This window comes from Procambarus clarkii, chromosome 34, assembly GCF_040958095.1.
Source record: "Procambarus clarkii isolate CNS0578487 chromosome 34, FALCON_Pclarkii_2.0, whole genome shotgun sequence".
Classification (NCBI taxonomy): domain Eukaryota; kingdom Metazoa; phylum Arthropoda; class Malacostraca; order Decapoda; family Cambaridae; genus Procambarus; species Procambarus clarkii.
The window spans coordinates 37,202,173-37,230,067 of record NC_091183.1 but is presented as its reverse complement, the minus strand read 5'-3'; the positions used below and the strand labels follow the sequence as shown (position 1 = coordinate 37,230,067).

At 36.5% G+C, this 27,895-nt stretch overlaps 2 protein-coding genes across 6 annotated transcripts; both read left to right on the top strand.

Annotated features, from left to right (window-relative positions):
• The first annotated feature begins 780 nt into the window (after positions 1-780).
• On the top strand, positions 781-12,581 carry TAF1B (TATA box-binding protein-associated factor RNA polymerase I subunit B). 5 transcript variants are annotated; one of them, XM_045748276.2, is made up of 12 exons: positions 781-940; positions 3,577-3,785; positions 4,112-4,352; positions 4,775-4,901; positions 6,286-6,486; positions 6,729-6,835; positions 8,125-8,508; positions 9,697-9,929; positions 10,457-10,703; positions 11,327-11,487; positions 11,657-11,829; positions 12,002-12,581. In XM_045748276.2, exons 2-12 carry the CDS (start codon positions 3,587-3,589, stop codon positions 12,401-12,403), a joined length of 2,475 nt encoding a protein of 824 aa, XP_045604232.1. In that variant the 5' UTR covers positions 781-940; positions 3,577-3,586; the 3' UTR covers positions 12,404-12,581. The 5 variants fall into 5 exon arrangements, with proteins under 5 accessions (XP_045604232.1, XP_045604236.1, XP_045604235.1 ...); XM_045748280.2 differs by having other exon boundaries at positions 800-940; positions 3,574-3,785; XM_045748279.2 differs by having other exon boundaries at positions 802-969; positions 3,574-3,785.
• Positions 12,582-19,546: 6,965 nt separating this feature from the next.
• Positions 19,547-27,654, top strand: LOC123762052 (zinc finger protein 271). The gene is made up of 3 exons (XM_045748273.2): positions 19,547-19,681; positions 23,629-23,797; positions 24,868-27,654. The coding sequence occupies exon 3, from the start codon at positions 26,108-26,110 to the stop codon at positions 27,581-27,583; it is 1,476 nt and encodes a 491-aa protein (XP_045604229.1). The 5' UTR covers positions 19,547-19,681; positions 23,629-23,797; positions 24,868-26,107; the 3' UTR covers positions 27,584-27,654.
• Positions 27,655-27,895: the final 241 nt, after the last annotated feature.

Sequence of the window (27,895 nt, the reverse complement as noted above, 5' to 3'; positions counted from 1 at the left end):
TTTATATATAATAATTAAAGTAACTATAATGTTACGTGTATTATTATTTACAGTATAAATGATTAATGTATATGAAATTCTGTAAAAAGTTAATTATAAACATTTATGAAATCACATGAATCTCAACCCCCGCAAGCACAACTAGGTGAGAGCTTCATTTCATTCACGGGAGACATCTCCCGTCACGCAGGGTGCAGTCGCACCTCCGCAGATCTCCAATATCAGCTCTTGATACTGGTAATGGCTCAAAAGGGCCACCACTTACGGGCTATTCATGCCCGTGCCACCTTTTGGGTGGCTTAATCTTCATCAATCAATCTTCATTTCATTCTAATAATTCTTTCTGCCCGAAACGCTTTGCATAATAGTGGCTTTAGGCATTGTATGTACTAGCTCTACCTATAAATCTATCAATTTTTGTAAAACCTCTTGTATGTATGTACTTTACCTGAATAAACATTTATTTATTTATTTATTTATTTATTTCATCAGTGTTGGAAACGCTAGTATACGAACTGACGGTTACTCCCACGTGTGCTCGCAATTGCTTATAGTCAATATTGGCTTATTTAATAAGTGCATATGTGACATACTAATTGATTGTAAATATTTTAGTTAACTTGAAAAGCTTCATAGAAAACACCGACCTCACCTAACCTTCTTAGTATGTTAAGATAAGCATCTTATTGCTTCTTAATTACAATTATTACTTTACAATTATAATATTACAATTATATCAACGTTGGTCGGTTAGTGTGTGAGGCTGGAGGCGGTGTTGTTGTTGTTGTGGTCTGAGAGGAAGAGATCACCGCTGGCTGCACACGCCGCGGCAGGCGAACATCTTCACGCTAACTTAACGTACTATAAAGAAGAAGACGCTGCTGGTTAGAACGGCGGGTATATTGCTCTTGTAATAAGGACGCGACAGCGGTCGGTAGAGGTTCGTGCTAACGTGCCCGTTACGTAGTGGTAAGACACTCGCTCAGCGTTTTGGCCTGGGTTCGTATCCCGGTTCATCTAATTACCCAAAGCTACACAAATTTACTCAAAAGATATCCAAAGCTTCCTAGCATTACGCATGTAATGAAAAAATATGATATATTTACTCACTATAATGTTGGTGTTGAATGTAAAACAAGAAAAAACATATTTTTACTCTGAAATAATATAAATTTATGACAAAATTAGGCGAGACTAAGTGGCATGAGAGGCCATAGGAAGCCGACGATCCAGGCGACAATGTTTTGGAGCGACTTATCCAAGATGACCAAATTATTCAAGATATATTGTTGCCTAGAGGTTATATTAAGTTAGGTTTGGATAGGTTAGATTTATTTAGGTTAGGTTATGTTCTGGTAGGTTGGTTAGGTTAGGTAGGTACAGGAAGCTCATATGCCAGCAAACATTGTCGCTTGGACCGTTGCGAGGGCAGCGGCGAGGGCGGGCGGAGTGAGGCAGAGCCCCATTGTGCGCCCGTATTTATACGGCCCCAAACTGCCCGCGCAACGCAATTGTTTCTTTCTCCCCCGCCAGAAAAATCCCCGCTTGTGAAGCAGTGACCATTTTCTGACCAGGGGGAGAAAGATACTGGCAGTATGGGGCGTTAAAGTTTATTGAGGATTAAATTCTGCAGAACATGTAAATATATAAAGTTCAAATATAAAGTAAGTAATTATATAAAGTCTATATTAAACACGGTTTATATTATAGACTTATAACAAAGTTGATATTATATTAAACTTAATATTGAACATGTAAATATATAAAGTAAATATATAACGTTTATATCAAAATATATAAAGTAAATATATAAAGTAAGAATTAACAGTAACAATTCCAAGTCCGAGGACTAGACTTAATATAGACTTTATATAATTACTTACTTTATATTTGAACTTTATATATTTACATGTTCTGCAGAATTTAATCCTCAATAAACTTTAACGCCCCATACTGCCAGTATCTTTCTCCCCCTGGTCAGAAAATAAATTTATGACAAAATTAGGCGAGACTAAGTGGCATGAGAGGGCATAGGAAGCCGACGATCCAGGCGACAATGTTTTGGAGCGACTTATCCAAGATGACCAAATTATTCAAGATATATTGTTGCCTAGAGGTTATATTAAGTTAGGTTTGGATAGGTTAGATTTATTTAGGTTAGGTTATGTTCTGGTAGGTTGGTTAGGTTAGGTAGGTACAGGAAGCTCATATGCCAGCAAACATTGTCGCTTGGACCGTCGACTTGCTTTGACGTGTCCAGCTTCTTATTTTCATCTAATTCTGTTATAAAATGATACTTTTTCAGAGTAAAATATGTTTTTCATATTCTACATTCAGCACCAACATTATAATGAATAAATATATCATAATTTATTCATTACTAACGTAATGCTAGGAAGCTTCGTGTAGCTTTGAGTAAGTTTGGGTAGCTTTGGGTAATTAGACGGCCCCTCGTATCCTGGCCGGGGAGGATTGACTGGGCGCCAATCCTTAACTGTAGCCTGTGTTTATCCAGCAGTGAATGGGTACCTGGTTGTTAAACAATTTGGTGGGTCATTTTCCAGGAAAAAATTAGGATTAAGCATCTGCTTGAAACCCTTTGTGTGTGTAATGTGGATGAGGATATAGCATTTAATGATTCATTTTGTCTTAGGGGGGGGGGGCCAGGAAGCCTGTGGATTCCAAATTCATCCCTGATGATGAGCAGATGACTAGAAGACATTAAACATGATTTTTACCACATTTCCACTAAACAACCACATACTAGTACAGGTAATTGTTTAACATCTGGCAACTGTATGGCCAAATTCCCATCTTGGCTGCCCTATGTCTATATACTGTAATTACCACAAGACAGTCTACAAGTAACACAAAGCAAAGCATATGTTAAAGCTTCCTTAGTAGCTTCTGACAAACCTCAAAGTCTCAAACTTCTTTCATCATTCCTCTTTTATTCTCTTGAACACTAAATAAAACCTGGTAAGGCACAATAGGAGTAATAAACAAAATAATATCTTTCTCTAGATTTTATAAAAAAGTAAATTTGTATTCAAATAAAACATTATTACACACCCGCCCAAACACATATTGAGCTTTGTGGCTTTATAGATGTACAGTAACTGGTAGCAAGTCTTTCAGGCGATGGGCTGGTAGCAAGAATGTGTCATGCTCCAGTTTCCCATTCAATAAAAACATGGTGTGTTGTGTGAATTTAGGTAAATATATATATATACTGCATATAAAGAATAGGAACATGCCAAAAATGTTTTTAATATAAATGCACAACTTGTGTCAAACTCATTAGTATCAGCATGGTGGTGGCAGATATAGAAACAAGCGAAAATATCTTATTTTGCAGTTCATCGAGTGTGTGCTGCTTTGTTGGATTATGCAGTACAGTAAATACATGAACTTGACTAATGCTGGAAGTGTAAAGTAAATAAAGTGTATTGCATAGGCAAAACAGTAACTTAACATTCATTAAGGATCTTTACATCATGCTGCTATGCGAGCACTTACTGTATTCTTGTTTGTATTTTCTTTATAATTTACTCAATCTCTTTCTCATCCAAGCAGGTGGTCCATAATGAGTAAGAAGTGTCGGCAGTGTGGTTCAACTTCATTTAGTATAGAAGCTGGTCTGAAAATATGTGACCAGTGTGGAGTAGAGCAAAAGGGCTATATTGAGCTTGAGAGCCAAGAACTCATCTCTGAAGTTGATCGGTCACGCTTTGCCTCCAAGCGGTTTGATGAGGATGACGAGGCAGAAGTTGCTATACAAGAAGGTAATCTACTCTGCTGTATATTAACTGGACCATCAACTAATTCTTCTTCAAAGAAAAATAAATACAAATCAGTTTTTTTTTCTTAAAGTTTAGGATATTGTAGGTATTCTATTATTTGTGGATCTGTTGCATGTAGTTTTCGTGTTTTGGGCTCATGGTTAAAATCTCTAGTGGTGTGCTTGCAGTAGTTAGTCACTTAAGCCTTGCAGTTTTATTTAGCATTCAATTAGTTGTTTTCTGAACGTTTGGCATATTTTAGTATGTCTGTGCACATAACTGTAGTCTCTTACGTCTTGTGTGACATGTTAAATTTCTCTCTTTTTCAGACAAAGAGTTAAATAACTGGACAACATATGAAGCATATAATGTTGTTCTGTATGAATGGACTCAAGCATTATGTGGTCTTGGAGCTTCACAACACTTCAAACAGGTTATATATAAGCTTTGGGTGATGTACCTTCATAATCTTGAAATTGCCTTCTTGAAGCCAGCATCTTCTAATAAGAGACGAAGTAGTGGAAGTAATAAAGATGCTCAGCCAAAAGTTTCCCTGATCCAAAGCCCAAGGTATGAATGTTACAAAATTTAATTTACCAAATTGACATTTTCTGCCACTAGTATACTGGTATTTAACTAACCTATAGCCTTAGTTTTGTCTGATTTTCATGTGCAATATTGGCCTATGCTGTTTATTACAAATTATCAGGCATACCTATAGTATCAAGTGCTGATAGCATGCTCAGCTGTTCATGGGACATAGGTATTAACTTTGCCTGGATAGTAATTGGGAAAATACTTTGACAGGATTAGGTTGCATATAACTCAAGTTTCCTACAGGTAACCCTCTTTAGGGGTCCTGGACCCCATTCAATAACCATGAGCCTTCCTGGAGGCACTGCTGCAGCTGCCTCGTGTCTGTTTCAGTGTTGGCTAATACAGGTACTCCCTGCACACACAGACTAATTACTAATTACTGTCTTGAATTCTAGAGATGTCCAGCTGATCAATTTTGGGAAAGAGAGTGTATGTTCTTCCTCAATGTCAGTCTTCAGTGACAGAAGGAAAAAGAAGAAGAAGAAGAAAGAAGTATCAGAATTAGACAATTTAAAGAAAAAGGTAAGTAGCACCTACCACGCTTTCTCTCAATGAACCATTGCGAGCACTCGCTGAAATGCTACTGTGGCCATCCCACAAATAAAACATTGAATCTAATGAAATACTCATTTCTAGTCAGCTCTGAACAGCTGCTGATTCTTTCTGTCCCATGGGGTTAGTGGACAATTTGATTAGCTGTCATGTGGTGACAGCTAGGCGGGTGAGAGTGAGAGGTTCTTAGCACACTGCCAACTACTGTTATCCTTGTTTCTAACTTTCGTTTCTTGTTAAAAGCCACTATTTGTTTTCTTTGCCTGGGATTTTCTGGGCAGTTTTCTCAATCTTTAGTCATATTCCTTTCTTCCTCTGATAACCCTGTTCCTCTAGCCTCAATGACTAAACCACATTATCTGCAAGGTAGTTAACAAATGGAATGCATTAGGGCATGATGTGGTGGAGGCAGATGCCTTATACAGTTTCAAGTGTAGATATGATTGAGCCCAATAGGCTCAGGAACCTGTACACCAGTTGAGTGAGAAGCAGGACCAATGAGCCAAAGCTCAACCCCCACAAGCACAACTAGGCAAGTACATTCTGATCTGGTTTTTCGTAAAGTTTGAAGTGTTGGTGGCACCAGAGCCTTAAGTGCGATGGAGCTATCAAGTACAGAGAGCTCCCTTGTAACGCGCCTTTAATTTCATTCACCACTTTATTTTTAGCATATATTGAGAGATCATATAATTTTTGGTGGTTTTATTCAATAAAGGCTTTAGTTTTTTTTGCTGATGTTCAGTAACTGGTTCAAAGATGAGCTACTTTACCCTGTGAGATTGGGATACCATCTCATTTTGAACCACATCTTGTTTATCTTCTCTTCAAATTGCGATGCAGTTGTGGCATTCCATCTATATTAATTCTGCTACTTGCCATGCTCTTCTTCAGTGCATAGGAAACAGTAAGTTGTCAGCACTTTGTACTTATTTTTTTATTTTTCAACCTCCTCAACATCCTCAGGATCTTGAGTTTACCTTATAATACTAGTACAGTGTAATGAACTGATTAAATCCTATTTGAACAAGTTACAATTGGCTGGCAAATGATAAGGACTACAACAATGCAAAGTCTAATAAAAATACCATTTAGTTTACATGAAATTATCATTTATCAGGAGTATGATGATTTTTTCAGGAAATGCATCTGCAATTACATAGCAAGTATAGAGGAAAATTTTATTGGATATACAGTAGAGTATGTAATTTTCACTTAATGGCAAATTTTCTAGGTACACACACCTGTCATTAATTAGGGAAAGGCTGTACTTAATATCACATATGACTACAAATAAGTTTTAACTATGTTGTGATAATATATACAATAATTTTATTTTTACTTCTACGATTACCAGACAGAACGTCAAAAATATCTTAAGGAATTTAAGTCCAGTAAAAATTCTTCAATGATGAGTTGCTCATTATCCCAAGAGCTAAGTAAATCACTGTCGGAGTGGGAGTCAACCTCGTTTATCTCGAACTCTGCCGCTCCATCCTTTAACGATGAGGAATCTGTATATTCTGGAAACATGGATCATCCGTCTGACGTGTCCAATGTAAGTACTGTATCAAAATTGGCACACACTTTCTTCTTCTTAATTCCTAGTAGTAATCTCTGTTTAAATAATACAGTAGTTACTTTTTCCTTTGTTTGCAACAAAAACATCATACATTTGTTTTTAGGATGGAAATTTGAGTTTACTGATCATTCAATTGTGAATGAGAAACTTAGTTGTAATAAAAGTTTTAAATACTGGAAATGTGCTGTAGGTTTTGTTAGTCAATGACCTCATTGCAGGCAATGTCAGAGGACTGGCAGTCATTCATTACTGGCGGCGGTGATACATACAACCGACATGATTTTGATTATTCACAAACAGACGAAGATGAGCCTCAAGAATCTAGGTCAGTTTGTATCAAATTATTTATTCTTGTCATTATGTTTCTGAATGTCGTTACATGATACTGTAATATACAGTATAGTTATACTGTATATTAACTGGAAGTTCTGGTGGCATGCTTAGTCCAATATGTTTTTGTTTCACTCTTTTTAATCATTTAAAAAATATTCAAACTTTTAATCATTTGGAACTTTAAAATAAAAGATTGCTTTTGAAAGAGCTACTTCAGCTTGTCGCTAAACAGTTATTAGCAATAACACACTAGTATATTCATTACTGTTTGATATTTTGGCATTAACTTTCAGTGGTCACAAAGACTATATTTCATGGAAGTATAATGTAAATAGCATATTAGCTCACAAAATGGGGGTATCATTGCTGTAACAATCAAGAGGTGTTTGTTATTTCTTACATTTATTTTTATTTTATTTATGTTGTTTTATTATAAAGAACTCTTTAGCTGGTAATAGTTACATATTGTGTTGCATACTTTTGGGGTATGCAGTAAATTTTGTTATTTAATTCTTATATTTTTTATCTTCCTCGCAAAGCAACATCTTCGGCATTATGATCATTGATTCATTATCCTTTCTAATGCACTCGTTTTTTATTGATACATCTTTCTGTAGTTTATACTTTTTTTTCTTATTTTCAAGCACTTCCTACTGATCCTGCTGCAACATAAACAAATCCAGTAGTTATTTCAGACATTAATAACTGACTTAATCTCCAGTACTTTATGTTGAAGTGATTTGTTGACTTGATTGAATGTCTTGTATGACAGCGCAGAAGTCTGCTAAGAGAACTGTTTCCAACTTTAATTTAATCTGAAGCAAACACTATACAGTACTTAAGTGGCTATCACAGTTATTTATTTATTTATATACAAGAAGGTACATTTGGGTTTGTAAGGATAACATAGCATGGTATTTATAATCTTGTAAAGCCACTAGTACGTGCAGCGTTTCGAGAAGGATGCAACCCCACAACAAGCTGACTAACTCTTGAGTACCTCTCACTGCTAGATGACCAGAGGCATTAGGTGAAAGAAAATTTGCCCAACTATTTCTGTCCCGCCCGGAATTCTCGATTGTGCGTCAAGAACAAACCCGACTGTACTACCGGGACCCTCTGCGAAAACATTTGTAGAGAATGAGGCTTCCATAAATACATTGTGTAATAAACCCAGCATCTTTATACTCATTATTTTGTTTCAAAATTTGGCAGACAGTTAATTTTTCATTTTTATGACTGAAAATGTTTATCCTTTGTATTTTTTAATTTTGATTTCAGAGTTGAAGTGTGTCGAAATAAGTTTGTCCGTAATTGGATACTGCAGCGAACAAGAATGTACGAGAGCGAAAATGAAGGCGAGGAAATAAATGGAAGTATATTTGAAGAAGCTAAACAGGAAGTGCCTTTTGATTGTCATAGCAAAAAGTCATCATTTAATGCAAGCTCTTCTCAGAAATCAGACCTAGATTCACAAGTGAAAAAAGCTCAAAGGATAGCACAGATGAAAAGAGCTCGAAGGAAAGCACAGAAGATAACTGCTTCTCAACAACGTTGGTTCAGAACCAAACAAGCACTTCATATATCCTTTCGGAAACTTCTTGGTTTACTGTACCTTGCAGTATTGATAGCTAAAGAAGAAATCCTTTTGCTGGACATTATTCGGTTAGTAATGGAGTTTAGTTATACCTTAATTTCAGACATGGATATTATATCAACTTATAAAACTTTTCAATAGTGTGAATTTTGAACTTTTAAATACAGTACTGTATACTCTCATTTGAAAAGAATTTTAGGGATTGCTCCTTCAATTTCATCGTAAATTCCAATACATTCATCTCCAACATAGGGTTAACAGGTTTTTACAAGCATTTGTTTGTTTTATTATTATTTTAATACTGTACAGATATAAAAAAATATGTATTGCAGCTACATAAACAAAAATAAATACAGTTCAGTATGTAGGAAAATATTTGCCCTCCATTTTCCAAAGGTGGCTTTGATTGGTGAACTAAAACCGTGTCAAACTCATAATGAATACCAACGATAGAATTTATGTAGTCTTAACTGTACCTATTGTCTTTCCTTTGACACAAACTTCTTTCTCTATTGTACCACACGTTTAAGGGGGAATACAAAAATGTATTTTTAGCATTATAGATGATATCTTCATACTGTTTCACCCACTGTGATGGATATATACTTGGAAAACCTAACTGTACAGAGTTTTCACCTTCATTTCTGGTCTTCCTCATTCCTCAGTCATTAAACCATATTTTTTAAAGGTAGCACCACGACTTTACCAAACAATATGAAAGAAAATCCCATCTAGCTTCAATATTAATCCAAGCATGTGAATATTTCTTTACACCATGTCATGTCATTAATTACCTGCATCACATTCTTTCACTCCTGCTCTTGCAATGCTCACCTTCTTCCACTCTTCTTTTTCATGTTCTTATTTTGCCTTGTATGAACTTAGGTCAACAAATATCCCTTCTCAAAAATTCCAGTATTTTTGTCCTCATTTTATTATTATTTTTTTCCTTCGCATCCTACATTCTTTACATTTCGGGTAGACATGAACCTAAATCTAAAGCTGTACTGTATATACTTTGTGGAAGGAATTTAGGAAGAGGGTCCCACAAGCAAAATTTTCCCACACACCTTTTTCACAGGGCAGGGGGTTGCCACAACCTTGCAACATGCTGGTACACTGAGAAAATGTTAACTATTAGTACCTTTTCATAATTTAATGTTTTGTTCATTGCATCTTTAAAATATGAAGTATGTGATGGTTGTGAACTTGACAAATGATATTACCCATGCTATTTTCTGCTTGCCTGTCTGCAGGTGGTGTCGAGAGGGCCACATTCCATACATGTCGGCTCAGTACCTGTTAAAGCCAGATATGAAATTATTTTCTCGTGATTTGTTTATGCTAAGAGAGACCCAGACTCTCCCAACTGCAGAAGAGCTACAATCTATTATTGGAAATTTAGTTCTGTTTCTCAACATACAAAGTGTACCTCTACCATCTGTCAACGATGTGATAATGAGGCTAGTCAAGATTCTACGTTTACCAGGTATGAACATTTACTTTGTGTACACACATGCACACAGTGTCATGAATAAGGTTTTGAGAGAGTGGTAGATGCTGTCCCAACTTATGTTTCTAATAGAGTAAGGCCCTTGGCTACTTAAACTAACTTGTATTTCTGAGTGAAGTCACTAGTACATTTAATAATATAAAAAAACTGTAGCATGAATTGAAAGAAAATGTTCATCTGTTAGGTAACATCACAGTGAATCCCTACTTAAATATTACACCAGTCTATGTTCACAGCACCAGCCTGTGTTCATTACACCAACTGCACTCACTCCTTGTATATACAGTACGTCCTGTATGCATTATAGCACCCTCACACTTTTAGCATTGTATACCCTGTACTCCTTACACCATTCACTTCATAACTCAAGACATACAGGCCTGGGGTTTCCTGTCCTCACATGGTCAAAACTTAAATTTTTTATTTAATCTTATTCTATAAATAAATTTTCCATTAAAATAACTTGATACTGCTTTTGATAAGATATGTTACATTCTTTACAGAGTCGGTAGGACTCTTGGCACAAAAAGTTAAAGGACTGGAGAAGACTGTTTACCATAATAAACAAGGTTTTAAATTTCCGGCTATCGAGTCTCTGGCCATGGCATCCATTATTATAGTGCTTAAAGCGTGTTATGGTGTGAATGACCACACAGAAGTACAACTTTCTCGTCTGGCTGTCAAGATTAATGAGGAGATTCAGCCCCGTGCTAAAATACCACCACTCTTTTCATGGGATGAATGGGAGAGGTAATTTTTGTTTTGACATTATATTTACCTATTTATTGCTCATTTTAGTTGTGCTGGGTGAATTTAGCAACATTTGCAAGTTACTTGGTTTTGCCATCTTTACGTTTCTTTGATTAACGTTAACTAATTACTTGTTATTTTCCTATCTTTGTAAGGATGTATTTTTTTTATCTTGAATGCTTTACATTGATTTGAAATTAAAATGTCAGTTTTAGTCAAATTATAGTTATTATTGAAATTGTTCAATGGCATTTGTATTTTTTTTACATATGTTTTTTCCATGCATAATAGTGTATTAATATTTTAACATACAATACAGCTGTGTAAACAAAAAATAATTAGTCTTGTGTAAGCACACAGCCTTGTATAATAGTAGCAAATGTTACTTATGTGTTAGTCAGCTGTCAAGGGCTGCTTTCTGGGGGTGTAGGCCTGGTTGAGGACCGGGCCGTGGGGATACTAAAAAGCCCCGAAATCATCTCAAAATAACAAGGAAGAGATACATACATAATATCTTGACATTTCCTTGAATTCATGCTCGAGATATACAAAACCACGGGTGGTGATAATCACAGTCTAGGTATAATAAAAAACTGGGGTTTAAAATTCACTTTATTTACCAGGTACATGTGTAAAGTGGTGTGGTTCTGTAACCAAATAGATCCTGTGTCGGCAGAAAATTCCCAGAAGTTTGAAGAGTTGGTGACAATGGATTCCTCACAATTTGAAAGATTTTTCTGGAGTGAAGGAATTTGGAGATATCCAAAAACTTTGAGAGAAGAAAGTATGTAAACTTCATGTAATTTTGTTCTACATATTTTTCAGTATCTACAACAGATGAAAAAATAATTGAAGATACTGTAATTCACATGTACATACTGTATATACATTTTAAAACAATATTTTAAATTATAATTATTTTGTCGATTTGTAAGAGGATGTATTTTTTCCAGAAAAAATAGTTCCGTTTGTACAAAAAATTCTTGAATGGCAAGGTGACTCACTTGAGAAGAAGTTTAGTCAGCCCACCATATTCAAGCCAACACATGATCCATTTCTGAAAATCATTGAGCAGTTTCTAGCGCAGCACAGAGCTGATAAGCACAACATTCATAATATGGTTAAGGTAGGAATTTGTCTTCACCATTAAATTTGTTACGTCTTGCATGCATTACGGAGACCATTATTTAAAAATCTGTTTTATGATAAACTTTACATTTTATTCCTTTTTATGCATGTAATGAGTTACTATTTAGACAAGTGATAAACTAATATCTTATACTTGGTTCTGTGTACAGGTGGCTGAAAAACTCGTGGAAACATCCTTCTCTCACCATACTGTAGATTGGACAGGCAAATTAGGCAGTTTGCAAGAGAGTTTGAAGACTTGCAATTCAGATATTATTCTTATGTCAGAAAAAGATGCCAATCAAGCAAAAAAGAAAAAACTGGGCTCAAAACAGAGAGAAAATGGAAGGAAAACTGCACGAGGGAACACACTGGTTATTCCTGTGCCTCTAGAAAAGGTTTGGAGGATTAAAAAATTCAATAAATCCAACTGGAAGAGAATATATGATTCTTGTCCTTCCAGTTTCAAGTGGCTTGTTCACCTTGGAAGCCTGGTTTGTGAGACAACTGATAAACACATTTTCTCTGGCATTATAAAGCTTGATAGGAAAAGACCAACCAAGGGACGTTGACATGGAAGATTGAATTGCTTCTGAATAGCTAGGGGTGTGAGGTTTTGATGGGTAGTGCAGAAGTCGGCACAGTCGACTCGACCAAAAGATTCTGGAATCGACTCCCGGGTAGGACAAGACATTTTGAAATATCTACTTACACCTCATTCTGTTCATCTAGTAGTAAATAGGTAACCATGAGTTAGGCAACGTTGATAATAATGATAAACCCAACCCAGTTACTTGTCCCCAAACTTTGATATCAATTATCTTAAAACATATCTAAGAAGTTTTGATTATTCTGTGACATAGTATTTATATACACTATATATGACTGCATATTCTGTGTTCATTATTATTTTGTTTAGGGCTTCTATCCCTCTGACTAGTGCTCTTGCATCTTGGTTTAATTGGAAGAGGATTTCTTCAAATGTTATATTTGTTCAAGGTTGACTAAAAAAAATAAATTAACTGTAGAATGTCTTATACAGTACTTATTAAAATTTACATGTTTCAAACCTACAAGGTTCATTCACAAGTGAGGAGACAGATTTGATTGATGAAGATTAAGCCACCCAAGAGGTGGCACGGGCATGATTAGCCCATAAGATGAGAGGAGACAGGAGTCAACATCAGATGTATACCGCAGGGAGGTCAGGTACAGACAGTTACGTGAGGAGTAAAGGTAAGGGGCATGGGTCGAATCTGTCTCCTAACTTGAGAATGAACCTTGTAGGTTTGAAATGTGTAAATTTTATTAAGTACTATATAGTACATTCTACAATTAATTTTTATTCTTTTAATCAACCTTGAACAAATATGACATTTGGAGAAATCCTCTTCCAATTAAACCAAGATCTATAAGAGGGTCCCCAATAGGCCAAATCAAACTCCATAGCTGATGTGACCTAGTAGTTGGGAGCTATCTTAGCGAGATAGGCTTCAGGGAGCCACAAGGTGCTTCCTCAGAAAACATGATTTGACACAACTCAAATGCTTGCTTCAATTCTAGGGATAATGGCTTCACTGCAAAAAATTACTGATGGGCAAAGATTGATGCTTAACATTCAGTAATGCAGAAGAAAGAGAACTGTATTAAACGAGATAAGAATAATGCATGAACATTAGTTTGGGCAAGAAGGAAGACATCTTGATTCCTGAGAATAAATAATGCATGGTAAACCTTTATGCATGCTTGTGAGAGTACGTCGCAGCAGTACTACGTGATATGATGTTATCTAGTTCTTGGTAATACTGACAAGCTCGAATATTTATATTTGCTCCCGCTTCCTCCTTCCTTCCACATTCCGGGATGGTATCTCTGTGCTAGTCTTGTCTGCTGAGCAAACGTGTGCACACCGGCAAGTCATCCAACCTACCTCTCACACCTATGTCATCTACTTACAATTCATACAAAAATTAGCCTATCTAAATGGGCTACACTATCCGGTCTGCTACACATTTACACTACATAGCTTGCCTTCCACCTGCAGCATTTGACCTGCCTCCAACCACCACCAATGGTAGTAGCCTCCTAGCCACATCACTATGTGGCCTGGTACCCATCAACACCCAGCCAGCCTTAAACTGATCACTCAAATGAGAGTAAAGGAGATTGCAGTGGCTATTCTTGGTGGGTATAGTGTGTTAGTGTCGTGTTTGCAGCGAGGAGACAACCATGTGTGTGTAAACTCTCTACCACACATCTGCTCAACTGTGGCATATTTCTCCACTGTGTTCCTGAGACCAGCACCTCCCAAATGGTGCTTGGGTGTGTCCTTGGCCAAAGGGGACACGACTGGAAACCAAAGCAGCTTGGCTGGCCTCTTCCACTGCTCTAGAGAAGAGGCAGTTGCCATCACCACCACGAACAACATCTATATTGATTACAAAACTTGGAAAGGCTTTTTATTGATTTTGGAAGACATACAACAACAGAAGACTAAGGATGCTGAAGATTGCAAGAGTGTTGCAGGAGAGTGTAGGAGTAATGAAATGGCACTGGCAGTGAAGTGCTCTTCTGGGAATAGCAGAGAGCTACCTATCCTACTCCATGGTCAAATAACCTCCTTCAATTTGCATGTTTCTCTCACATTTGAATACATCAAAACCTCAATGAAAATAATAGGTTGTCCAAACAAAACAATATTTCGGGGGAATTACATTTTCACGGTGAATACTTTAGAAGTGAACCTGGCAAATAATACATGGCTTGAGGTGACTATGATTTACAGTAGAAAAGACAATTTCCATGTATACCAGCTGATAGTGACATCCCTCAACTTTAGCAAAACTATCAACACCACAGAGTCCTGTGGCAAGTTCCATGCCTTCAGGGTGATAACCGAAGGGAATTTCTACGGTGGCTACAGCTGCAATATCACTGGACGAAAGTTAGAGTCGCTGAGCCCTCCCACCACAACCCTCGGGAGCACACACACCTACACACCCAGTCCCACACACCTAGTCCCACACACTCCAGGCACCTTGCTCTTGATTATCTCTCTCTGTGTCACCTGGGCTGCATTCCTCCTGTCTCTCTGTGCCCTTGGGATCAGTTTAAAGCTCAAGTAATTGTCATTAATCTCTTATTTTGTGACTGCTATGATTTGTATACAATAATAATTTAAATTATTATTACATTTTTGTACACATCAAATAGCCTGTTACATATATTAATTTGGCTAATTATTCCAATGAAGAAGAAATGCACTTCTTTATAAACAGTTATACGTATGTACTTTATTGCATATTACAAAGTACCATTACACATTTGCAAAAAAATATGTGAATTTTATTCTCCTGTGTCAGAAAATTATCTTTTGGTCTATACAGTACAGTACTGTACTTTATACTGAACCGTCAATGGAAACTTTTGATAATTTAATAAATACGCACTAAGGAGGTGTATTCAGAAATACTGTACAATTCAAATACAGTACTGTACATGAATATTTAAATATAAACAGTTCAAATAACTATAATGTTTTCAAGCACATTTCCTCTCTGCTGCAACATCATAAAAAACTTATTAGTCCACACGCGCTGATATCCTCTGATTTATTTTACTTATTTATTTATTTATTTACAACAATGATCACAAAAACACTGATCCAAGTATGCAGAAAAACCACATGTGAAAAAATAGAGAATGCTTAATGCGTTTTCAGCTAATTCGCCTTCATCAGAGCAAAGTAGAATGAATTATTTATTATTCATAATAATTCAATAGTAGAATTATTTATTTATATGCAAGAATGTACATTAGGTTGTGAGAGTACATAACAGTGGTGGTCTTTCAATTTTCAAAGTCACTAACACACATTCGGGCAGATATCCAGCCGAATGAGATTAAAAACTGTACCTTACTCGACCAGTTTAAAACAAAAACTAGGAAGTTAGTTAATTAACTTTATATAACTAATTTGACTTAGGTTTTCATGTCCAACATGTCACCCTGTGTTTTGTTATCATTGTGTACATTTACAGTATCTGTACTGTTGGTAAAAATACAGCTTCTAAATATCACTTAAAACTCTTAAATCACTTACTAAATTTATTAAAAAATTCAAGTACAGTATATTAACTTACTCTTTGTTTATTATTAAGTTGTTACATCATTAAACTAATAAATGACCAAATTATGTTATGCTCAAAATGCTATGTGTATTATTGGCTTTATGGAATATACAATGTCTACCTATGAACATCATACCACTGTATCAAAATTCTAATCAATCTATGTTATATATACAAAATATAAATTATCATAATATTGATATCATAGATTTAAAAACTGTGAGCTCATCAATCATTGACTGATTGATACTGACAGCTGAGTGTGCAGGTTGCAAGATGGTCATGCAGGTGAACCCCTCATGACTCATAATTAAGACAATGGCCATTAGTTGTTTAGCAATTGTAACCTGGAACCAAAATTTATTATTTCAAATTGGTTATGTTCTTAGTCTTTATGGATGATGAACGAGGGACTCGACCGGCTGGTGAGTGCTTGCACTTACAAGTATGTCAGAATATTACTGATGGTAGTAATAGTAGTGTTTTATCACTTTTTGTCAACTTTGTCAACAATTTGTTTGTTTTGTCAATAATTTTTGTCAACTACCATTCAAGCTGTCATTGCAATCAATCTTATATTGTTTCTGCTGTATTGTGCCTACCAATTTTTGTCAACTACCATTCAAGCTGTCATTGCAATCAATCTTAGCTACCTATGTGCTTTAATATACTGTACCTACAATTTTCTCTCACCTTCTTTTTTTCATTCCATGTAACTGTTATCATTTTTTTGTCTATAAATTTTGCAAGTATTTACCTCCTTAAAATTTTCTTAGATTAAGGACCTGCCCGAAACGCTGCGCGTACTAGTGGCTTTACAAGACTGTAATTACCATATTATGTATCCTCACATTCACAATGTACATTCTTGTATATGCATAAATAAATAAATAAATCATTGGTATTACTGATAATATATGCATTAATTTCCAAAGCGCAGTGGCACCTCCAAAGGATACCTGATCAACCAGGCTGTGACTCGTACGTCAGGCTGCGAGCAGCCGCGTCCAACAGCCTGGTTGATCAGTCCGGCAACCAGGAGGCCTGGTCGACGACCGGGCCGCGGGGACGCTAAGCCCCGGAAGCACCTCAAGGTAACCTCAAGGTAAGGTAGGTCTACATACTTGGCTCACAACCAGGAGACAAAGGTGCAATCCCCAGGCAGAACAGAAACGGTTGGGCATGTTTCCTTTTACCAGATGCCTCGATTCACCTTGCATTAAAATAAGTACCCAGGAGTTAGGAAAGTGTGGGGTTGCATCCAGGCGAAGGTCAGTAGTAGTTGACCCAGGGGGCCACCTTGATATGCCTCGGTACACACTTTCTCTCCCCCAACAACAGATTTATTATTAGTATTAATATTTTAATTAAGCTTATAATATATGTTGAACACATTGCATATGTACAAGCAGTAGTGATAGTAGTAGCAGAGCTACAATGTTGCAAAATATATATTATATATATACAGTATATATATTATATATATGTATATATATATATATATATATATATATATATATATATATATATATATATATATTATTCATAAATCCATTATGTATTCGTACTGGATTTATATCAATTAAGTTCCGAGTAATCACGAGGCTATCAATATGATCCATGATATGGCCATGCTTTCCATTTACTGCCAGCTGCTGCACTTCCTGTTGTGCTGTAGCTTCTATTTATAGCCACTCATTGTGATAACACTGTGGGTGTGGAGTATGCTGATCAAGTATGGTAACACTGGGTGTGGAGTATGCTGATCAAGTATGGTAACAGTGTGGGTGTGGAGTATGCTGATCAAGTATGGTAACAGTGTGGGTGTGGAGTATGCTGATCAAGTATGGTAACACTGTAGGTGTGGAGTATGCTGATCAAGTATGGTAACACTGTGGGTGTGGAGTATGCTGATCAAGTATGGTAACACTGTGGGTGTGGAGTATGCTGATCAAGTATGGTAACACTGTGGGTGTGGAGTATGCTGATCAAGTATGGTAACACTGTTGGTGTGGAGTATGCTGATCAAGTATGGTAACACTGTGGGTGTGGAGTATGCTGATCAAGTGTGGTAACACTGTGGGTGTGGAGTATGCTGATCAAGTATGGTAACACTGTGGGTGTGGAGTATGCTGATCAAGTATGGTAACACTGTGAGTGTGGAGTATGCTGATCAAGTATGGTAACACTGTGGGTGTGGAGTATGCTGATCAAGTATGGTAACACTGTGGGTGTGGAGTATGCTGATCAAGTATGGTAACACTGTGGGTGTGGAGTATGCTGATCAAGTATGGTAACACTGTGGGTGTGGAGTATGCTGATCAAGTATGGTAACACTGTGGGTGTGGAGTATGCTGATCAAGTATGGTAACACTGTGAGTGTGGAGTATGCTGATCAAGTATGGTAACACTGTGGGTGTGGAGTATGCTGATCAAGTATGGTAACACTGTGGGTGTGGAGTATGCTGATCAAGTATGGTAACACTGTGGGTGTGGAGTATGCTGATCAAGTATGGTAACACTGTGGGTGTGGAGTATGCTGATCAAGTATGGTAACACTGTGGGTGTGGAGTATGCTGATCAAGTATGGTAACACTGTGAGTGTGGAGTAGGAATTAAAAATAAACTGATCCAATAAGCTAGCTCTTGTGTGCTTGGATCCCAGGGGCCAGAAGAAATACATGGAGCTTCGTGAATCTAGGTCCATCATAATGGATACAAGTCCTCCATAGTACACAAAACAATTCGCTAACGGATTTTGAAACCCACCTAACCTAACCTAGCCCAACTCTCCTAGATTAACCTAACCCACCCGAACGAAATACAGCTTAATCTAAACTAATACATCCTAGCATAGCAATAGACACGGTTTAAAACAGAAAACGAGCTTCGTCGAATCGTTTCGTGTCCGAAACAATCTTATATCATTTGACATGTGCGTTACAACAGTGCCAGTCCTGCCATTATGTGCCTCTGTAATCCTTTACACCACCGCCCACGGGATGCGTATGGGGTGCATAATAAAGAAAGAAATTGAAAGTCCTGCCGGACGCTATGTAAGCTCTACGTCAAGCGTCTATACTTCTCCCTAAAGAAATTTAAGTCCCCTAAAGAAATGCTGAAAAGAAAACTACATTTACCCATGACTGGAGCAAAGAATTTGAATTTATTGCTACTTGGTTTTGAGAGTTAGTTTAGTTTAGCTCATTTATTATGCACCCCATACCCTTCTTGTGGGCGTTAGTGGAAAGGGTTACAGAGGCACATAATGGGCTTTGAGAGATGGAGATGTTCCCAGCTGAGAATGAGGTGGGGTAGTGTGTGTCTACAGCTGAGATAGAGCTGGGTTGTGTAATTATCAAAAGAGGGCGCCAAGTCAGGCAGGAGCTGGGTTAGGGGAAAGTATTGTTGATTTACGGGCAAGGACTATAGGGAGTGTCTAAACCTGAGAACGAGCTTGAATATTATATGTTAAATCTAGTTCATGTACTCAGCTGTAATATTGTCCATATAACCTAATTATCATATATATTGTAGTGTAAAATATTGAGTATAATATGGTTTAAACTAGCGAAGTTTGATGTAAAGTAGCAGTAAGTGGCACATAAGAAAGGTGGCAACACTGGTGCTCCAGGTTGTCAACAACAACAACAGCGGCTGTGTCCAGCTGTGCCCAGAAATGATAATTATCACATTATCCTCGAAAAAATAACACAAGAGGTAAGCAGTAATTAACGAACATTATATGTAAATAGGGAATAGTTGCTATTAGCACCAGAAAATGGCTAAATATGCTGGCGCAACTCGTGCCATATTGAACATTGATTTTTTGTTTACCGTGGCTGTGTCTTGTGTACAGTATATAGCGACTGGTGTGGGGAGAAGCACTCGTATCTCCTGCTTGGGCTGTTTATACGGGACTGGTGTGAGGAGGAAGTACCCCCTTCCCCCTCATCCTTCCTGCTAGGGCTGAGTATGTGGGACAGGTGTGGATGAAGGACCTCTCCCCCCCCTCCTCCTCCTGTCTCCTGCTAGGACTGTGCAACTAGAACTGCTATAGAAAGGGTAATTTTCAAGTATGGTAACCTGATTGGATTGTGTATATGAGACTAGTCTCAACAAGTTTCTGCTAGGGTTACCATATCAGCCTGGCTGTGACAGCTAAGTGGGGCTTTCAGGCTGTGGGAGTACAAAAACTCAAAATCATCAAAAGGTAATTAATAGGTATGAAAAAGCAACACCCTGTCCCTCTACTCAGACTATATATAAAGAGGCATCAATAGGCAGCACAAATCATATTAAACAATGATTTGTTTACATATATACAGAATTTAATAGTTTTACTATAATGTAATATGTAACCAGCTCTGCCTTGACTTACAAACATGGACAGAGTAACATTGTCTCTGGCACCCCTAAGATCCAGACAAACATGTTAGGCTTCTGTGACAGTCTGCCCACCAAGAACATGTTCTGGTTCACGATGACTTGCCTTCTCAATGGGACAAAAAAGCATTTGTCAAAATAAAAATCAAACCATATACTATTTAAATAAACTGTCCAACAAGAATATAAAATATTCATTATTACTATTATCTCTGAGAATGTTTGGTAATTAGATAACTACCAAACTCTGAAACAACTTAAGTGACCTTCTCTCAAGAAAGAACAGGATTGGGGACTACAGAAGAACCACTTGTAGAGTGGCTCAGGGTAGGCCCTCTAGCTTCTTAATATACCTTGACAAAGGCATGAATATATTTTTTAACACAACTCAATGCAGACAATGAGTCACAATAATGTGGCTGAAGATATGGAGACTAACCCACACACCAAAAGATGAGGAGATGACAACATTTCGGTCCGTCCTGGACCATTATCAAGTCGATTGTTGACTTGAAAACCAGTACAGTAATTGAAAGTTTCCTCTCCTGACCTAATAGCCAAAGCCAGAGGACCAAGAACAGAAAACAGGACAGTATGTCACTTTCGTGAGGCGATTTAATTTTGAATCACGTCGATTCAAAATTGATACTTCAGTATCTGTTCGTACTTCATCAAGACTCAAGTTCACCAAAATCCACAACAAAAATCATATACTTCACCCAGAACAATAATACAAGATCTTGAATGCAGAAGCCCATTTTATCTTGGTAAATACCATAGTTTTTGTATTATAATATTCTTCATTTTATATATTTGAGAAGGGAAGGGAAGACCTGATTTATTTTGTATAGCCTTCAATATTTATAGTTTCAATCTTAAGCTGTCTGAGAATAATGAAGTAGACTAGTATGAGACGTCGCCTTTAAAATCCAGACCCCTATTAGTTTTTCCAAGACAATACTTTTGTCTTGGCAATACTTTTTTGCTATTTAGAAAAATTGCCAAATATTTTGTAATATTCCTACACCAAATGATTTGTGTCAAACTCAAAATGAACCATATGATTTTGCTTAAATTATGCTCAATGGCTCTTACAACACCACCTACTCCAAATATTTGGCCCATTTAGAAGAATTGATAAAAATATTTCAAGCAATATTAAAAACAAAAAAGAATCATTGATACCTGTTTTTTTTTCTCCCATGCTCTACAGGATAATTTTACTGAGCAAAGCCATAATTTTATCCTGCTATATGCCAGCAGAATTTGACTCTGCAGAGATTTCGCTCGAACACACCACCCTTTAAAACCTTACTTTCAAAGATGGCATCATGAGCCCAGGTAAACAAAAACTCTAAATTAAAACCAACCACAGGATTTTATAATAACTATGCTCAATGACGTTTCCACAACAACTCTTTTTTTTTTTTTCCAAGGTTATATCCATTTTGGAAAATCATTAGCAATCATTTTGAGCAATATTAAAGGAAATACCATTCCTATCTTTTTATCCATCCTCAATGGAAAATTTTACTGATTGAAATCAAAATTTTAGTCTGTCATGCAATGAATATCTACCACAAAAAAATATATATATGCTAGACATAACTATGTAAAGATTTGAATTTCACTACCACTAATTATGCACACCATTTAGATTAATTTAAGCAGATATTCTTACTAAGCTCCATAAGATTAAGAGGGTTTGGCTCTTCTTATCTCTTAAGCTTGGGTCAGGGTTATTATGTATGGTATTTTGTAATGGCTCCCAAGTAATGAATCTGGACCAGTTCTTCAGGTCACTATGTGTAGACCTACACTGACTGCAGTACCCTATAGCACTTGTATTGTTCATGACCCATTACTTTCCTCGTCTCAGGCAGAATTTGTTGGTTTCCAGATTGTCATGGGGATGACGATGAGATGCTTTGGCTCTACACCATAACTGCATGGTCAACATCATGTGATCAACTTGTATATACCCTGTATAAGAAAACGTGTACTGCCTCCTGGTATTCATTCTACACTCATTCTTTCTCTTACTCAACAGCTGGAGTACTGGCTGAGTGCCAATTTCAAACCTCCTTTCTTCCCTTCTAATTTCTGACATTATTCCAAACTTGTCCCAGATGAAGAGCTTTTCCACTTGTAGAACTTTGACATTTTTCTGCCATTACACTTCTGAATGACTAAGTAATTGCCTATGGAACAGTGACCCAACTCTTGTGGCAGCAGTGTTCACCTTGCTACTAAATACGATCTCTTCTCAACCCTTTCCCTAGTAGGCCTATGTAATGAAGGAAATGTTCTAAGCACCAGAAAGAAGTAATCCTGCATCTTTTCCACATCTTCTCATAAAGTGCCTATTTACACCAAAAGTTTTGCCTTCTGATAGAATAATTGTTGTGGTGTACTTAACCATAATGATTTGTAACTTTGTGATAGCTTCACTGATGTAGTGTTACCAGCCACTATTTTCCATTTGGGTGCTCATGTCTAAATACCATGAAATGTCATTTTGGTATGCAGCAATTCCACCATACAAGTGCAATGTGTAATAGAATGAAACAAACATAAGTGCCCTTAATTATTTCATATCTATCCCCAGATTGTTTACCCCTGACTGACTGACTGATGTCTGATCATGGTATAGTCAGGAGTGGTCTGCTGAAACAGACTCGTGCAAACAAGTGATGTGATGTGTGCAGAGAGTGGCCCAGTAGCTCCAAGAGTATATTAATTTAGTGCAGTAGTGCACTAAATTAATCAATAAATGATACTGAAAAGATTTTATCTGTATTTCCTTTGGCCATCATTTTATCCCCATTGCCTGTCTGTTCTATGTTGTGTTTCATGTTAATTGGTATGGCCCCAAACCCATGCACATCAGATTTATGAATCCAAGGCCAACTCAGGTGATTAGTGACTTGCCAACCTCCAAAATGTGATCACAGATCCTGACTTGTTGTCATTGTGACTTTTGGCAAGTGCCTCCTTCTCCTAAAAGGATTGCATATTTGATTCTAGTAGTACTTGGGATAAACTAGCCTTCAATACTTTGTTACAAATGATAGCCAAACCCACACCATCCTCACATAACTTTCACGGGGGAGCAGTCCCCATGGCTCAGTGGTAAGACACTCATCTGGTGCTTCATGAACGATTTGGCCTGGGTTTGTAGCCTGGCTGGGGAGGGTTGACTAGGCACCAGTCATTAACTGTATGCCTGCCCAAAACACTATGTATACTAGTGGCTTTACAAGGACCATTTTCTATTACAGATCGGGTGATCCACTACAAATTGGATCCAGGTTAAACCTCCAATCACCTAGATCCTAGCTGAAAGGATGAAGGTGTGCGTGCATAGGCTTGTGTGGGGACTGGATTGCATCGGCATAAAGTCATAGAAAAGAAAGACAAAATAAACCAATAAAAATATTTCCCTATCTTGTGAGTACTAACTCCGCAAAAATGTTATAAGACAATATACCGTACAATTTTTTTTTTATTAATTTCAGTACAGTATTCATGTAATATGATCTACTTTGTGATATTTACTCCTACAGGGCTGTAGGTTAGGTGGAGTTAGGTGGACATATTCCCTCTGTGTTTACCAAGGATATGCTTTTACCCTCTTGTTACACCACAAGGTAATTAATTTTGCCTATTTTAACTAAGCAAGATGTGTGGCAGTTAACTATGCCAGCTTTTCACTACTATTTACAGCATTATGGATAAATAAGCCCTATCACATTCCAGCAGTCATCCACAGTACCATCCTATGTCATACAATCAGGTGTACAGTGCTCCTCATGAATTGTCATATACAGTACGTTATATACAAATATATTTGTGCCTTACAAACGGCTTTCACCCAACCTTGTGCATATCCTGTGCATTGCCGAAACTCAATCCTTACTTCTTTACACACTCGTCATGGGTGTCCACCTTCTCAGCCTTTAGTTTCTGATATCAAATCCACCTTCCTGATTTTCAAAGTGCTCTCTCCACCTACTTTTTATTTTCCCTTGAGCAGTTTTCATTTTCCCATGCATATCCTTAATATTTTCTTGACTTTTCCACCAGTGTAACTTACATTGCATTGTATAACTTACAGCTTTTTGTTTTCTTTAAAATTTTGATAAAATATTTGTCCAAGCTCCTCATGTACAGTTTATTTGCTGTTTAACTAATCTTTTCATATATTTTTTGCTCTTATCATATTCTTTCTGTCTTATCTTTCTTGTTCAGTTTGCATCTGAATTTTCACTTAATTTTCAAGTCATTATCTCCTGCCACTTCCTTGCCTCACCAAGCATTTTCTCTCATTTTCTGCCCATTTGTTCAGCATCAAATTACAGTTTAGAATTCCTAACCAGACATTACTTATACACCTACTCATTCATACCTGTTTGTATGTGTCAATGTGAATATCCTTGCAGCAAATAATGAGAATTCAAAGTGGCTTCATATTAGTTGAAGTCATGCCTCGTTAATCTTCATATTTTTTCCCTTTGCAGCTCATCCTTTTGCAAGAGGTACACTTGTGTGCAACATCCAGTGCAGAATGTTCATGAAGAGACAGATATACTGGATACATACAGTGCCAGCAATGTGTGTATCATACAGCACATAACAGTGTTAGAAATACTCTAGACTACAATGTCAACATTCTGCACTTTACAACACACCTAAAGTACCTGGCTACTACATATGCCTATGGATGTAAGTTTATCCCAATCTTTAACATATTGGTTGCACAGTATTATCACTCATTAAAGTTGTAGCCTTTTCATTGATCTTTAGAACTTCATATGCATTAACTTTCTGTGTTCAGTATTAAGCACTAAAATCCACCATGATATAAACAAAATATATTAACTTATTTGAAAACCAGTTATGTGACCACTTTTCAGAAATACTAAAGGGTGCAAAATAATATTCTCTATCACATACCCAATTGGTCATGATCTTTATACACATCCTTACAGAGAAATCATATTGAGTTACTGCAGTCAAGTATTCACCTGGCATAATTCAATAGCAATACTAAATAAATGCATCTTAAAATTTGTTCTTTTATTTGATTTCTTCAGAATTCTTGATCAACCAAATGAAATAAAATAAGCTACTTTTATGAATGTTTTCTAGCCATAAAATATTGCAGCATTTTATGTATTATTGCAATGTGTTTAACAAACTACTGCCACTCAGCCTTGTTCACTTCCGGCACTCAACTGCTCAGGAGTAACAAGTTATGAATGTCAATTTGTTTATGAAAAAGTATTATAAACAAATTAGAAAATTCATGTGAAATCATACTCGTGTTCTCAGTGTCTAAACTAAATTAACAAAAATTGTATGTGATAAGACGGCTAAACTTATAATGAAGTGGAACTATTTTGGCGTTCAGTGCCTAAAGAGACAAAAATATGCTTGAGTAACACACAAAAGTTGTGTTGTAAAAGAATCTAAATTAGTATTGAAAAGAGTAAAAGTGCTTTTTTTTTAATCTAATCTAGTGTACATATAAAAAAGTTCATATAGCATAGAAAGTAAGTGTTTATTCAGTTTATAAATTACTTATCCAAAATATTTCATATAAGAGAGAAAACATACCAATGATTCTAAGAAAATTCATTTAATGTGAAAAAAGTGTTTAAATACAAATTTACATTTAGTAAAGTGGGAAACACCACATAGAGAATCTGTCTTCCAAATTTTAAAAACGCCTGTCAGAGAAATAAAATCGGTACAACTATGAGTTATCATAAAAATGAGAAACCATATCAGTGTTGTGTGTGCCCCAAATTTTTTTCACAAAAATCTGATTTAGTCAAACATAGAAGATGCCATACTGGAGAGAAACCATATCACTGTTCAGTGTGCCTGAAAAACTTTTCAGAAAGGTCAACACTAATAAAACATACACGAGTACATACAGGTGAGAGGCCATATCAATGTGCACGGTGTCAAAGAAGCTTTGCACAAAAATCTGCATTAGTGCAACATACAAGAGTTCATACAGGTGAGAAACCATTTCAGTGTTCCGAGTGTCTAAGAGGCTTTTCAAACAAATCAGCTCTAATTGTACATCAGAGAATTCATTCAGGAGAGAAACCATATAATTGTTCTCAGTGTCTAAAGGAGTTTTCACATAGATCAACATTAGTACAACATACAAGGACTCATACAGGAGAGAAACCATATCATTGTTCTCAGTGTCAAAAAGAGTTTAAAAATAAAGCAGGTCTAGTGCATCATATGAGAGTTCATACAGGAGAGAAACCCCATCAGTGTTCACTGTGTCCTAAAAACTTTTCTGAAAAGTCATATCTAGTGAAACATTTGAGGCTTCATACAGAAGAGAAACCCTATCAGTGTACAGAATGTCAAAAAGACTTTAAAGATAAAGCATATTTAGTAAAACATATGAGGCTTCATACAGGTGAAAAACCATATCAGTGTTCAGTGTGCTTAAAGCACTTTTCCCGGAAGTCTGTGCTAGTACAACATACACGAATTCATACTGGAGAGAAACCATTCAAATGTTCAGTGTGTTTCAAAAACTTTTCACAATACTCACATTTAGTACAACATTCGAAAGTTCATACAGAAGAGAAACCGTATCACTGTTCAATATGTTTAAAAGACTTTGCACAAAATTCACATTTAGTTGTACATATGAGAGTTCATACTGGAGAAAAACCATATTGGTGTCCTGAATGTTTAAGAGGCTTTTCACATAACTCAACTCTAGTACATCATATGAGAGTTCACACTGGAGAGAAACCGTATCATTGTACTATATGCCAAAAAGATTTTTCACTTAAAGCAGGCCTTGCAAAACATATGAGAGTTCATTCAGAAGAGAAACCATTTCAGTGTTCTGAGTGTCCAAAGAACTTTTCAGTTAGAGAATATCTAGATAAACACATGAGATTACACACAGGGGAGAAGCCATTTCAATGTTCAGAGTGTTTAAAAGACTTTTCACAAAAATATGACTTGGCAAAACACATGAAACTTCATTCAGGAGAGAAACCACATAAGTGTTCAGTGTGTGTCAAAGCTTTTACAGAGAAGTCATCTCTAATAAAACATATGAGAGTTCATACAGGAGAAAAGCCTTATCAGTGCTCTGAGTGTCTGAAAAACTTTTCACAAAAATCAAGTGTTGTAAAACATATGAGACTTCATACAAGAGAGAAATCATTTGTTGTTTTTAGTGTCTAAAAGATTTTTCTAAAATCTTGATATAGTAATCCTATTACTAAATAAAAAAAAATCTTGTTCAACCCTTCTCAGTGCTGTGTTTTTCAAGCCTTTCAATTAAACTTCAGTTTGATAAGATTGCACAAAATTATTTTCTACTGCAGAAAAAAATGTAAATTTCTAACACTTATTGCCTCAGAAAATTCTATTATTTACTCTACCTATATTAATTTATTGATTTGTATATTATATATTACAAGCATACATTATCATTACCCCATTTGCATGGGGAGGGGGGGACATAAAATGGTAACATTATAGTGAATGAAGCAA

What these genes read in the sequence shown, in the direction of transcription:
- TAF1B (XM_045748276.2), top strand. Translation starts at nt 3,587, where the DNA reads ATGAGTAAGAAGTGTCGGCAGTGTGGTTCAACTTCATTTAGTATAGAA. An exon ending in AGAAGTTGCTATACAAGAAG is followed by an intron (nt 3,786 to 4,111) that starts GTAATCTACTCT and finishes TCTCTTTTTCAG; the next exon opens with ACAAAGAGTTAAATAACTGG. An exon ending in AAAAACTTTGAGAGAAGAAA is followed by an intron (nt 11,488 to 11,656) that starts GTATGTAAACTT and finishes TATTTTTTCCAG; the next exon opens with AAAAAATAGTTCCGTTTGTA.
- LOC123762052 (XM_045748273.2), top strand. Translation starts at nt 26,108, where the DNA reads ATGAGTTATCATAAAAATGAGAAACCATATCAGTGTTGTGTGTGCCCC.